General features: G+C 47.8%; 1 protein-coding gene across 1 annotated transcript in view; it reads right to left on the minus strand.

The window, feature by feature from the left end:
- Positions 1-3,788: 3,788 nt before the first annotated feature.
- Positions 3,789-13,333, minus strand: part of RECK (reversion inducing cysteine rich protein with kazal motifs) — a 117,866-nt gene continuing 108,321 nt past the window's right edge. The window contains 6 exon segments of the mRNA XM_087419503.1: positions 3,789-4,845; positions 4,848-4,920; positions 5,830-5,985; positions 7,102-7,175; positions 8,134-8,344; positions 9,498-9,690. Coding sequence (XP_087275629.1) covers positions 4,700-4,845; positions 4,848-4,920; positions 5,830-5,985; positions 7,102-7,175; positions 8,134-8,344; positions 9,498-9,690 — 853 coding nt within the window. The 3' untranslated portion in view covers positions 3,789-4,699.

Raw genomic sequence — 13,333 nt, forward strand, 5'->3', positions numbered from 1 at the left:
GCCCCCAGCCTGGGTCAGTTCTTGTTTCCTCAGCAGAGTCGAGGATGTTCACAGGACCGGGAAAGGAAGCACAGCCTGAGCACAAGATCGGTGGATGATCTCAAAGGTCTCTCCTGACGCTGAAGTTGGACACACCGGGTTCTCTGCACGCCAGAGCCACCCATGTCAGTCAGTAGAACTGGGAGGGAAGGGCAGGTGCTCTGGACGCCACTCTGGGCTGGCATTCAAGGCCAGCACGTCTAATCTGCCTTACACCTCCCCTCGCCACCCCTTCCCAATTTGTCAGCTCCACTCTTCTACCACTGGGGACAGCCCCAGACTTGCCTACTTCTGTGCCTTAACTCAAGCCGTACCCTCTACCTAGAACGCCTCTCCTCAAAGCTATCTGGAAGAGCCTCCCTGTTTCTACCAGGCCCAGCTCAAGTCAAACCCTGTCCAAGAAGCCTTCTGTCTTCTTGTTAGACTTTCTCTCCTCCTCCTCGCGCCTCCCGGGGCACGTCGTCGGTGCAATTAGATTACCTACTCCCGGCTTGCGCAGGCAAACCGGAGCCAAGGGCAACGCCACTCAGGAGCTCCTAGTTGACAGACCTTCTTACTAGAAACGAGCGTCCACAGCTTGTATTGAAGACATCCTAATGACTGTTAGTGACTGACGCCAACAGTGACAGCAGGCCAAGCTCACTGTCCTGGAGAAGTGAGCCTTGCCCGTGTATGGGGCAGAGACCATACCTCCCACCCCCTACTCTAGGCAATTAGAGCCACTCGTCTAGCCTGGGCTGAGGAGGCAGAAGAGGCCTTTGCGTTGGATATGGGACTGAAGTTTCAAAATAACCAGGAGAGAGACCTGAGAAACGGAGCGAGGCTGTTCAAAGAACTGGAGGTAAGTAGTAAAGGTATGGAATCTGGCAGAGATGCTGTTGTGGGTTCCACCACCTACTGGGAGACAGGGGTCCATGTAGCACAGCTGGGGGCAGTTACTGGAAAAAGAAAACTGCTCATATTAGACTCTAATGAGTTGAGACAGCAGAAAACCTGGTTTTCTCTCGGGGCCGATGCTGCTGGGGGCCTTGGCCTTCTCACTTGCCTCCCGCACCTGGCGAGGTTTGTGCAGCAGCATGTGCAGTCCCCAACTAGCCGGCTACGGCCACCCTGCTCCCCGGGGCCAGTGACTGGTCTGGCCGCGGGATCTGACCAAGGAGACGCAGGGGCGACTGCTAGGGAATATTTTCCTTACTCAGAAGAGGCCCTGGCAGCAAACGGAGAAGCCACTGTGGCTCCCGTCCCCTTTCTTCTTGCTGAGAACACTGTGCTGGACCCTCATGTGGAGCTGAGGCAGCCCCACGAGACCACAAGGACAGAGCTGTGCTCTCTTTACCATGCACGTAAAAGGAACGCTCAGTGGCGTGAAGGACATGCATTTGCCGTCCTTGGCCTACAGACAAATGATTACTTAGGAGAGACCAACTGTGTAGTGTCATCCAGTGACAGTCAAGCGTCAAGCCCGGGTCCTGTCCTGGAGCCCCGGGGAAGCTTCCTGACAGAGCTGGCTCTGGAGCGAGGCCTCCAGGAGGCAGGCGGAATCTTCCCCAAGTTGGCTGCTGCTTCTCATGCTGATTTAAATTTCCCGCACTCATCAGTCTCTCCTCTTTGTTGCCATGTTTGCTCTGGGTGTAACAATTACTTTACTGTTAGTCACTTTGGATGATCCCTTTTCAATAGGTCAGTTGTACAAAGCACCCAGTGGTTGTTACTGGGCTCTGGTGGATACATCTCTGGGTGTGCCCGGCCCGAGGGCAAGGCAGTGTTGTGTGCTCACAGGTTGAATTGGTTTGAGGACTGATGGCCGCCTGTTGGGATGCACACTCCTCAGAGAACGCGTCCAGCAGAAGGCTTCTCCTCCGAACAGTCATTTCCTGTGAGAAATCCAGCCCACCTGGTTTAGGGGTGGCTGAAGCTCCCCTAACTTTCCTTCTCTGCTGCAGAGGTGAGCATGTGACCCAGGCCAGGCCCCTGACCCTCTTGGGGTCCATTCCTGCCCAATTACTTTCTGTAGTCTGGACAGGGAGCTGTTTCATCTGTTTTCTAGTATCTTGGTTTCATTACCCATGGCCATAGGAGCCTCTGAATCTCTCTCCCCCGCGCCGAGCCCCAGTTGTCTCCCACAGGCTCTCCGTTCAAGGCCTCTACCAGCTTGACACACTTGGCCTCAGGAGGAATGCTGAAGAGCCATCCAGCAGGAGCCAGCCTGCGCTGATGCCGGGAAGCCACTGACAACCCGTCCAGGAGGCAGCCTGGGTGTGCTCAGCACAGCAACTGGCAAGTGAGGAGCTTGACCTCCCTGACCTGGGCTTGCTGGGCCCATAACCATCTTCGGAGTTCTCATGAGTGTGACCTCAGAGCAGTACAACCTTTAGATCTTTCTCTCCTTGATATACCCCTGCCCCCAAACCCAAGCACCTCTCTTGTTTCTCTGACTTCTTTCCCGGGCCATGAAACTTCCATTGCTTTTCTAATAAAAAATGTAGTCAGTCCTGGCTGTTGTCCTATCCTGATGAGAAAGGACCTCTGTGGTAGACTGTATTATTGTCCAAATACTCACAGTCCCTCCTCCAGCTCCTTCCCTGCCACCTCCCCTAACACACACACACACACACCAGAAGATTCAACATCCCTACGTTTTGAACTCAGGAGTGGCCAGTAAGATGTAGGCAGAAATGACAATGTCACTTCTGAGCAGAGACCTAAGGGCCAGTGTGGTTCTCTGCCTCTTTCCACCCCTTTGTGAGGACACTGCAGTGGGTCCTGGAGTGAAGATGGTGTAGAGAAGAAGTGCAGCTGGCCCACAGTGGACGTGTGACAGGAGCAAGGTGTGAGCCTCTCTTGTTGTCAGCCATGGAGGTTTTGGAGCCTTAGCCTCAGCTGATTGATAGAACCTCCCAGGCCCAGATCAACAGGCCCTCTGTCTCCACAGTCCAAAGTCCTCTCTGCCCCAGGATGTACCCTGAAGCTGGAACATCGGGCCCAAGGCAGTGGGGAACAGAACTGCCTAGTCTGTTCTTGGGTCTCGGAGGGCCTGAAGCTCTCTTGGGCCTGAAGGCCTAAAGCTGGGGTCTTTGTACACTTTCTGCCACAGCCTGCCCTCTGGTCATGCCTAGGTCTGGTCTGACCAGCTCTCTCCCAGCTTCCCTGCTTTCCCAGGGCCCTGGGCTGACAATAATAACATTCCCATAACTTCCTAATCCAGATCAGAGGACACAGCTCACCCAGGAGTGACCAGTGGTTTCATTTTAAATGTCCACATTGTTGGAAGTACACATAATCATATAAAAGTTATCTTTATTAAAATGGAAAAGCTTTCCAGTATCTTGCAGTGAAGACATTTATATAGAAAAAGCCACTGCAGCAAACAACGCTCCGTCAGCACTGAGATATTCTGAAAACTTTAAGTGCCCACTTTTACACAACATTTTGGTAAAATAAGCATATCCCTATATATTCCAGAGGCTACATACAATACTGGAAAAAATACTTCATGTAAAATCTAAGTTTAGGTGCATACAAACAAGAAGTATTACATTGAATAGCTTATTTCAAACTGTGAAACACATTCGAAGAATTCAATTTCTTAGACAACATGCAAACATGTTCATACTTAGATTGACATTTGTAAATATATAAACCACAATTCTTTATAATTCTATATCAAAAAAGAGAGAGAAGACTCATCTATACTGTGCATATCACAAAAAGCAAATGTGTCTTCATGAGCATAAAGTACTGGAGTTAACACACACGATTGTCATTTTACAAATATGGCTATTCACCTTCTTCATAATAAAATAGATAAATCATGTATTATGTACATGAACTACTCATTATTTCACTTTTTGGCAATTATATAAGTAGCAGCAATTGGTTTAAAGATTGATGTTTAAAAACTCTAAATTTAGCTTGGATGAATACCAAAGAATATACATCTAGTTAATATAAAAATGCATAATGCAAGACACTTTGATGTGATGTAACTTTCACGAAAGTCACAGTAGCCACATTAGTAACCACTGAGACTGTCACCATCTATCATTATGTGTCATTTAATCAGCTTGCTTTTGCTTAACACAACAGATGGGTTCCTGAATTAAGTTTCTGTAAATTAAATTTGCCTGGTGATTTACATGATAATTTCAAAGATGCTTTATCTTTACTTCATACTCTAACAGCAGTGGCTCTTCCCTGTGGCCCCTAGCTTCGAGACAGAGTATGTAATTATCTGTAAAGAAAAATGTATACACTGGGGCACCTCAATACTTACAGGAATTCTGAAATGAAGTTTCTGTGATACGAAGCCCATAGTAAAGTGAGTTATCTTTCTAAAAAGGGATCATCTCATTTATCAGTGATTTTGAATTTGGTTTAGAGTAGGGGTCCCACCAAACAAGCAAAATGTAAATTGTAAGGCAGTGATCCAGCAGAAGGAGACATCCTCTTTTCATTAGTATTTGGAAGAATGTATTTTAACATTTGTAAAAACAAAACAAAAACCCTACTAATATTGGCAGATTAAAAAAATACTGTGTGGTGAAGAGAGGTGACAAGTGCGTTTACCTGGCCACTATTCAACTACAGACCAGCAGTCCTGTATGGTTTTCACAAGGCAGAAGAATTAGATGGAGGAACACTCTGCGCTTTTCATGGGCAGTCAGTTATGTGTCCAGAGCAAGCGCAAGGCGAGGCCCAGGCTGAGGAGGAAGAGGCAGAAGTGGCAGGGGGGTCTGGCCCCGATGCCAGCCGACGGCACGCTGCTGGAGACCTGTACCTGGGAAATGATGAGTGCTGAGAGAGGGCGTGGGATGCCAGAGCAGGGCTGTCGGAGTTGATAAGGGACTCGATCTTCTCTGCTTCTCTATTGCAGGCCTCAATCTGGAAGAGGAAAATCCGATTCTTTTAATATAAAACCACGGAACCCGTGAAAAGGTCAAGTCAGACAAATTCCACATAGATCCCGACATAGGGAGTATGCTCTCTCTGTCCTTTTCTTGGCTAAAGTCACATTTTACTATAGTCTTCATTTATTACACAAATAATAACAGCATCAATGAAAATCAAATCAGAAAAGAAATGATCCACAGTGCCACTGCCCTTTCCTGGTTCCACCATCCTGTTCTCCACTCGTCCACATTGAGACGTTGTCTTTCCATGGTTAAACAGTCATGGGAATGGACTTCAATGCCTATTTAAACCTGAGGGTGAAAGCACTCAGACTTAATGAGCCTTCTCATTGTGCAGTTTACACCCGGCTTATCTCTACCCCCTCCTCTCAGCCCTCACCATTTCGATGCTGAAACTTGGGCCTATATGTGTGAGGCTCCATGCGCCTCCAGGTTGTGAGGAAGAAAACTCGGGGCCCACCAGACCAGCTCTGGCGGGCTCCCCTCCCAGTGGGAGCACAGCTCTCTGGAGACTGGAGTCTATTCTGGCTCTGTCACTGCATGACCTGTGCCAGTGCCTCCCCTCCCTGGGCTCAGACCCCTCGTCTGTCCGATGAGCAGGTCCTTCTGTCTCTGCACATTCTAAGTCACAGTATCTCAACCTCTCCCTCTCCTGCTCCTTTGAATCCTGCTGTCAAAAGGGTACCAGCCCTCAGCCACCTGGAAAATGCTCCCCTGGTGTAGGTCTGTCCTTCAGAGCCTGCCTTGCATCTCTCCCGCCAAAGGGCCTCCATGTCCTCACCACCTGGTCCTCCCCCAGTCCTGGTCTGTGCCCACCCCCTCCCAAGTCCACCAAACTTGACAATGACAAGATGGCTGCACAACACGTGCTGAACCCCACCTGCAAAGCTTTTGGATAATGATCAACGGGAATAATCAGGATCACAATTTCTGACTCAATGCTGAAGTATCCAAATACGTCACACTGTGGGACAGACACATGCATGCGGATTTTCTGAAGTATTTCCAGAACTGTTATCGGCTTTTTGTTTGTTACCTAGAAAGAGAAAAAGGTTCTATTACCTGAGAAAAAGAAGAATTCCTTATTACTGCCAAAGCTGCCCTGCTCCCTTGCCTAAGGCAAGGAGGCTATTTTTGGTGAGGAAGAGTCGCCCTGAGCTGACATCTGTTGCCAATCTTCCTCTATTTTTGCTTGAGGAAGATTCGCCCTGAGCTGACATCTGTTGCCAATCTTCCTCTATTTTTGCTCGAGGAAGATTAGCCCTGAGCTAACATCTGTGCCTATCTTCCTCTATTTGCACAGCATGGCTGACGAGTGGTCTAACTCCATGCCCGGGATCTGAACCGGTGAACCTGGGCTGCCAAAGTGCAGTGCGCCAGACTTAACCACTACGCCATGGGGCCAGCCCCCCAAGGAGGCTCTTTTAACCAAGGAACTCCTAAGTGCAGGCCCCATAGGGCCCAGCCAGCTGAATGCCAGAGTCTGTTCCAATGGGCTTTGGCCTGACTGTGAGGCTTTGTAGCCTGGATAAATGCTCTCACCAGAAGTGTTTCTTTTTTTTTTTTTAAATAACGTGACTGTTCTGAGATGGAGGCCGGGGAAATAAAGTCCTCCTGTAAAAACACAGGTGTTTAAATCCAAAAGGGGACAGTTCTCTAGGTTGTGGCAGCTGTTGTCTGGAGCCCTGTCTCCACAACAGCGAGCAGCACAAGCAGCGGCAAAGGGAAAGGGGGCAGAGCCTGGTGGGGAGGCGGCCGGCTCTGGATGCACTGGGCGGAGTGGGGCTTGGGTGGGCAGGCCACCTGGAAACCAGCGGGCATCTCCCAGTCTCTGGCTGCCTGGTTCTGCCTCCAGCTCCGACTCTGCTGACTGGGCCAGGAGGGGACCTTTCCTAAGAAAGGCTCAGGGTGGGATGTGCAGAGCAAGGTCACCACACAGCCAGGCTGCAGAGGAGAGGAGCACGGGATGGGGAGCAGACAGCCTGGGGTCAAACCCTAGCAGTACTGGTTCTGAGCCGACAGCCTTGGGCATGTTGCTTCTCTGCAAACAGGTTTCTTCCTCTAAAAATGAGAAAACATCTTCTACTCTGTAGGATTACTGAGAGGTTTATCAATACGGTTTCAAGAGGACCTGGCATAGAAAGCAATTTACCTTAGCAATAGTATCCAGCTTTTCTTTGTCAAATAAAACTCTTAGCATCCCGGCACATAATGGGCAACAAGCACCTGTATAACAGAAACCATTTTATGTGTGTTCAGAACTAGAAACACGGAGAATTCAGCCGAGTTGGTGAAACTCCCAGCCCTTCCTTTTGTGCTCGGAGAGTTACAGCTGCCCTTCCTGATGATGCGCTTTTAGACGTGTTCCCGGCCAGCGGGTTTCAGAATCGACTCGTGTACCAGAACCCTTCCTCCAGCCCTGCTCTCCCCCTTCACCACTTCTCAGGGTGAGGCAGCTGTGCTGGAAGGCAGCACAGAGAGAGCTGGCCTTTCAGGAGATGTGAGGCTGAGACCCTGCCCTCCCTCAAAACTTGCTGTTCCATGCTGGGCAGGTGCTTTCCTGGCCCCTAGATTTCCTGTCTGCAAAAGCAGGGATTCCATGAGCGTTTGATTCTAACTTAATTTTAAGAATTATTTTACACTGTTAAAAAATGATAAGCAAGTAGCAGAACATAGTCTCCAGGGGAAGGAGGCTTTGTTTTGCTCACTGCTGTGTCCCCAGTGCCCGCAAGAGTGTCTGGCACATAGTGGAAACTCAGTGAACGTTTGATGGATTCACAGATGGGGCCACCGCAGTGGATGTCAGCGCACCTAACCGCTTGCGCCACCGGGCAGCCCCTCATTAACTTTACAATAAGTAAACATCATGCATTTGAGCTAATAATCATAATTTTAGTAATTAAATACTGCTTTATTTGTTTATATATTGGTGTTTGGTGTAAGATTTTGCCTGAAAAAAATTCGCTATATTGTTTTAAAACGGCGGGACCAGATGATGGCCAAGGTCATGCACAGCTTTGTAAGGTTGACCCGGAATAACACATCTAATCAGCGTCAGGTCGAGTTAAGACTTCTTGAGAAATGTACATAAACTAGTCAACTCTCTTCCCCGCAGAGACTCACGCTCTGGAGGCGGAGAAGCAAGTCTTCCCAAGCCACCCCCCCCACAAGACTGCCAGCTTACCGGGTGGGATGACGGGTTTGCACTCAGTCGCTGAGAGAGAGGGACACTTCACCGCAGCACATTCGGAGACAGAACTGGACACTGAGAGGACCCCGACGGCCTGGCAGGGCCCGAGGTAATCGACCGCCACCCGGTCCGAGTAGGCGGCACACACGCTGCTGTAGGTCTCCCCATTGTGCCCGCAGACGGGCTCTGCGGCTCTGCAGAAGGGCTGAGGGCAAACAAATCACATTCAGCCTGGAAACCTCCAGGACGCACTTTTCCTAACCAACAGCACACGGTAGAGCTCTCCCTATTTCCAGGGAGGAAAAAGGACACAGACATAAATTCTGGGGCCCCTCTTAATGCAGCTCCTGAGGTGGGCTGAACATGGCGGGGGCGCAATAGGACCGTCCCAAGATGAACTGAAGAGATTACTTTTCTCAGCCTCTTTGGGTCTCGGGTGCTCATTCCACGTGAACTGATACGAGATACAATGCCTCCCTCCAGACTTCCATTGTTCTGGAAACGCCTGTTTGAAGAAAACAAGATCCACCTTCCTGCAAATACGGAGGCTTTATCGTTTCTCGCTGGGTAGGGGATAAGGACAGGGTCAGTGGGGCAGACAGACTCTGGATCCGTCGGGCAGGGTAAGAATATGTAAGAGAAAAACTGTAGCCAGGAAGACGGAACAAGTGGGAAGAGGAGACTGGGATTCAGAGTAGCAGGTATGGAAGCAACCGGAACACAAGTCCTGAGAGGAAACAGCCTAGGGAGACAAGCCGAAGGGGTTTTCTGGCCACAAAGACCAGGGACGGAGAAGCAGTCGTGTCAGGTGTCAGCCGGTTGTGGCGGGGACGCTGGGCCCAAAGACGGGATCCCAGAAAGGGGCGGGGCCCGCACACGGATCAGTGGTGCGCGGGAAGCCTCAGGGGTGCTGTCCTTGCGGGTATTTTTAACACGAATACGGATTTTGCAACCTTAAAAGACTGAAGGATAAACTCACGTAAAAAGACATTAAGTCTTGGAGAAATTTTTGACCACTTTTCAGTACTGAGGGAGGGACTTCGGTGGGAATCGTGGGAAAAAACTCTTCTCCTGGTTGTTTCAACTCGCATTCTTCCCGATTTCTTTTGCAATGAGGGCCCACAGAACTATGGGAAGAGAAAACGGTGCTGACTCGTGCCAGGGGTGTGAAACCAGGGAGTCCTCCAGAGTGGAGGAAAAGCCAGTCTTGGGATGGCTCCCTGGGAGTGGGGACGGAGTTTTCTAGACAGGACAGGATTCACAAGCCCATAAGCGGTCTGACTGCTGGGACATGTGTAAAAGCCCACAAACCGATTTCATGCTCAGAGGACGTGGGTCTGTCAGCCAAACAACTGTACCTGGCACGGGCCTTTGTACAAGAGGCTTTTCCCTCTCTGGTACAAAGTGCAGAGGTTGCTGTGCTCCAGGTGGTTTGTGTCACACACAGGATCGCGGGCCTGGTCACAGGTGAGCTGTCTGGGCAAACACTCATGTTGGCTACATCCAAATTTATCAACAGTCGTCAGGCAGACTTGTGGTTTGGGTATGCATCTGAAAAACACGAACACAGCCCATCAACCAACGTCGGGAGGGAGTGTGGGGGGCCGGCAGGGCACCGACAAGGCACAGGAGGCTGAGGAGAAAGCAAGAGAGAAACTGGAAGCAGTCCCTGTCCCCAAGAGCTTCTGGAGAGTGGAGAGCCAAGCGTGCACATAAAGTAGGCTACCAGGTAGAAAACAACATCGATGCTCGTGAGAGTGAGTCCTTCTGTCCAGGAGCCTGGAGAAAGCCCCGGGAGGGGGTCGTGTCCTGGCTGGACCCTAGAGGTGGGGAGGGCCGCACAGGCCTGCCCGGCTGAGGGAGCTGCATGTGCAAAGGTGTGATGCTCAAGACCCTGTGGTGCTGGGGGAAGGGGCAGGGGACCAAAGGGCGGGAGCAAAGAATGCACAGGGTAAAAGTGTCACGAAATGAGGCCATCGGGGGGTGGGGGTCTGACGCTGGAGGCCTGGTAGTCAATAATAAATGAAGCATTTTCAGGGGCTTAATTTTCAACTTGGCCAATATGAGTCTATCTTAAGAGAAGGCTTCACAGTGTGTGCTGAAAAGTTCAGGTGTCTGTGCTCACAGGCTAAGGACCGGATGCTGGCTGGTGGTGAATCGCCGAGAGAATGCCACCCCATGAAGCTGGGTTTCCTGGTGATATCTGAACCTTGCTTCACTCCCAATTCCTGAACTCCTTCAGAAGGGTTAGGGATGATGCCCTTCTTTTCTTCTTTCTCTATTTTATTAAGGTCATATTGGTTTACAACATTGTGTAATTTCAGGTGTATGTTATTACATATCAGTTTCTGTATAGACAACATTGTGCTCAACCACCAATAGTCTAGTTTTTCTCCATCACCATACATATGTGCCCCTTTACCCCTTTGGCCCACCTCCCCACCCCTTTCCCCTCTGGTAACGACTCATCTGTTCTCTTTATCCATGTGTTTGTTTGTCTTCCACATATGAGTGAAATCATACGGTGTTTTGTCTTTCTGTGTCGGGCTTATTTTGCTTAACAGAATACCCTCAAGGTCCATCCATGTTGTTGCAGATGAGATGATTTTGTCTCTTTTTATAGCCGAGTAGTATTCCATTGTATATATACACCACATCTTCTCTATTCACTCATCAGTTGATGGGCACTTGGGTTGCTTCCACATCTTGGCTGTTGTGAATAATGCTGCAATGAACATAGGGGTGCAGAGATCTTTTCGTATTGTTGATTTCATGTTCTTTGGATAAATACCCAGTAGTGGGATAGATGCCCTTCTTCTTTAGACTTTTCTGTCTCCCTCATTTCTATAAAGGGTATTTATAACTTTCTATAAGAAGATAAGACCTATTCAAATGTTCAGCTTTCACTGGGTATTTGAAATAATAGGATATACAAATCTTTGTCAAATAAAAGGAGAACAATATAGTAGCCAGCATTAGTTTAATTTCAAAGGAAATTACCTTTACTCTTTTTTAGAGATAAGCCTCCTGCCCCGAAATGCCCACCACCATCATTACCACCATCTGTGGTCGCCTTTTCTGATGGGATTTAAAATTAGAATGCACTTAGTTATGGTTTTATGGAAATTCAAAACATTTGAAGAGAAATAATGGAAAAGAATATTTAGAACTTCATTATCTATTAACATGAAAGGGATGAGAACCAAGAACATCAGGAGAAATTTGGTAATTTTGGCAGGAAAAACTTTATCAATATGAATATGTAAAAATAAGAGGATCAAGAGGAAAGGTTGAGAATTGGGGGGTAAATTAAAGTAAACACGATCAGGGCAGGGACCTTGTCTTGTTTACTGTTGTGTCCTAGTGTTCAGAAAGATGCCTGACACATCAATAGATATTTGATGATGAATACAATTTTATTCTTTAAACAATTATTTTTTGAACAGATAATACAAGCCCATGGTGAAACTGAAAAGACATAAAATCACATATGGTGAAAAATAAGTCTCCCTCCTACTCTATGTCCCAGCTACCTAGTTCCCTTCCCCAGAGGCAACCAGTATTACCAACTTCTTGTTTATTCTCCCAGAGATATTTTCTGTAAGTATAAGCATTTATATAAGCTGATTCAAAGAGTATGTGCATTTAAAATTTTGGTGGGCATGGCCAAATTGCCCTCCATAGAGGATGTACCAATCCTCCCCTCAGCCCTTTCATATGGGAGTGCCTGTTTCCATATAATATGCTATCAAATTTTTTATCTTTGCCAATCTGGTAGATGGAAAATGGTACACAATTGTATTTTTTTTTGTGAGGAAGATCAGCCCTGAGCTAACATCCATGCAGATCCTCCTCTTTTTGCTGAGCTAATATCTATTGCCCAATCCTCCTGCTTTTTTTTTTCCCTTTTTCTCCCCAAAGCCCCAGTAGATAGTTGTTTGTCATAGTTGCACATCCTTCTAGTTGCTGTATGTGGGACGCCGCCACAGCATGGCCGGACAAGCGGTGCGATGGTGCGCGCCTGGGATCCGAACCCCAGGCCTCCAGTAGCAGACTGCATGCACTCAACCGCTAAGCCACGGGGCCGGCTCCACAACTGTAGTTTTAATTTAATTTACATTTCTCTTAATATGAGGAAGGTTAAGCATTGTGGTGGATTGGCCAGATGTTCAGCAAATTCATTTAATTTTCTTCCTGGGCACACATTTAGGTTACATTTCCGAGTCTCCCTGGCAGTAGTCAAGCAGTCACTTGTGGTCACGTGACAATGGAGTGTGGCTGGAAGTAGAGACGAAGGTCACTTTTAAACCTGGCCTACAAAGGTTCTCAAGAGCAACCTCCATCACCTCCCTTGTCTAATCTGCTGGCCAGATGCAGAAGATACAGAGGACTATGAGGCTGTAGGAGCTGGCAGAGTCACTAGATGGAAGGATCCTAAGTCTCTGAATCACCATGTGGAGAGCCATCTGCTGAACACCCAAACGGACTGCATTTAAACTTCTATTATGTTACAATACTGATATTTGGGAGTTGTATACATAGAGTTTGTATACCACACATACATAGCTAGAGTTACTCACCCTGACTAATAAAAGCATCTTTTCAAGTGTTTAAGAATCATTTGTATTTCTTTTTCTACGTTTATGTCCTTGATCGATTTTTCTATTAGGATGTAGATCTTTGACCCTTTTTCTATTAGGTTGTCAACCTTTTTCATATGGATTTGTAGGGGCTCTTTAGATTGCAAGGACATCAGCCCTTTCTCTGTGATATTCTTTCCAGTTTGTCATTTGTTTGTTACCATGCAGAAAATGTTCATGTCCAATGTAACTGCATTTTTCCATCTTTTCTTTTATATTGGTTTTGTATTATACCCAGCAAGTCCTTCCCACTTTGAGATTTTATTGTTTTATTATAAAAGCAAGACAACCTTATCCAGAAAGGTTAGCAAATAGAAGAAAACAAACAAATGAACAAATAAACAAATACCAAAACAACCCTCAATTCTACCTCCCAACACAACTATATTATCCTTTTGGCTTATTTCTTTATCCTTTTTTCTAATGGACAGCACCCATCTTCTTTCCATAGGAACTTTCTGGGCTTAGTTTTCACGGTATAAACTTTGCCAGATGGGCGACCAACTCTCTGCCATTTCTTTCAGCACACGAGAAATCCCCCCACCCCCACCACC

Source organism: Ceratotherium simum, chromosome 29 (assembly GCF_057802395.1).
Source record: "Ceratotherium simum simum isolate JZ-2026a chromosome 29, ASM5780239v1, whole genome shotgun sequence".
Lineage (NCBI taxonomy): Eukaryota > Metazoa > Chordata > Mammalia > Perissodactyla > Rhinocerotidae > Ceratotherium > Ceratotherium simum.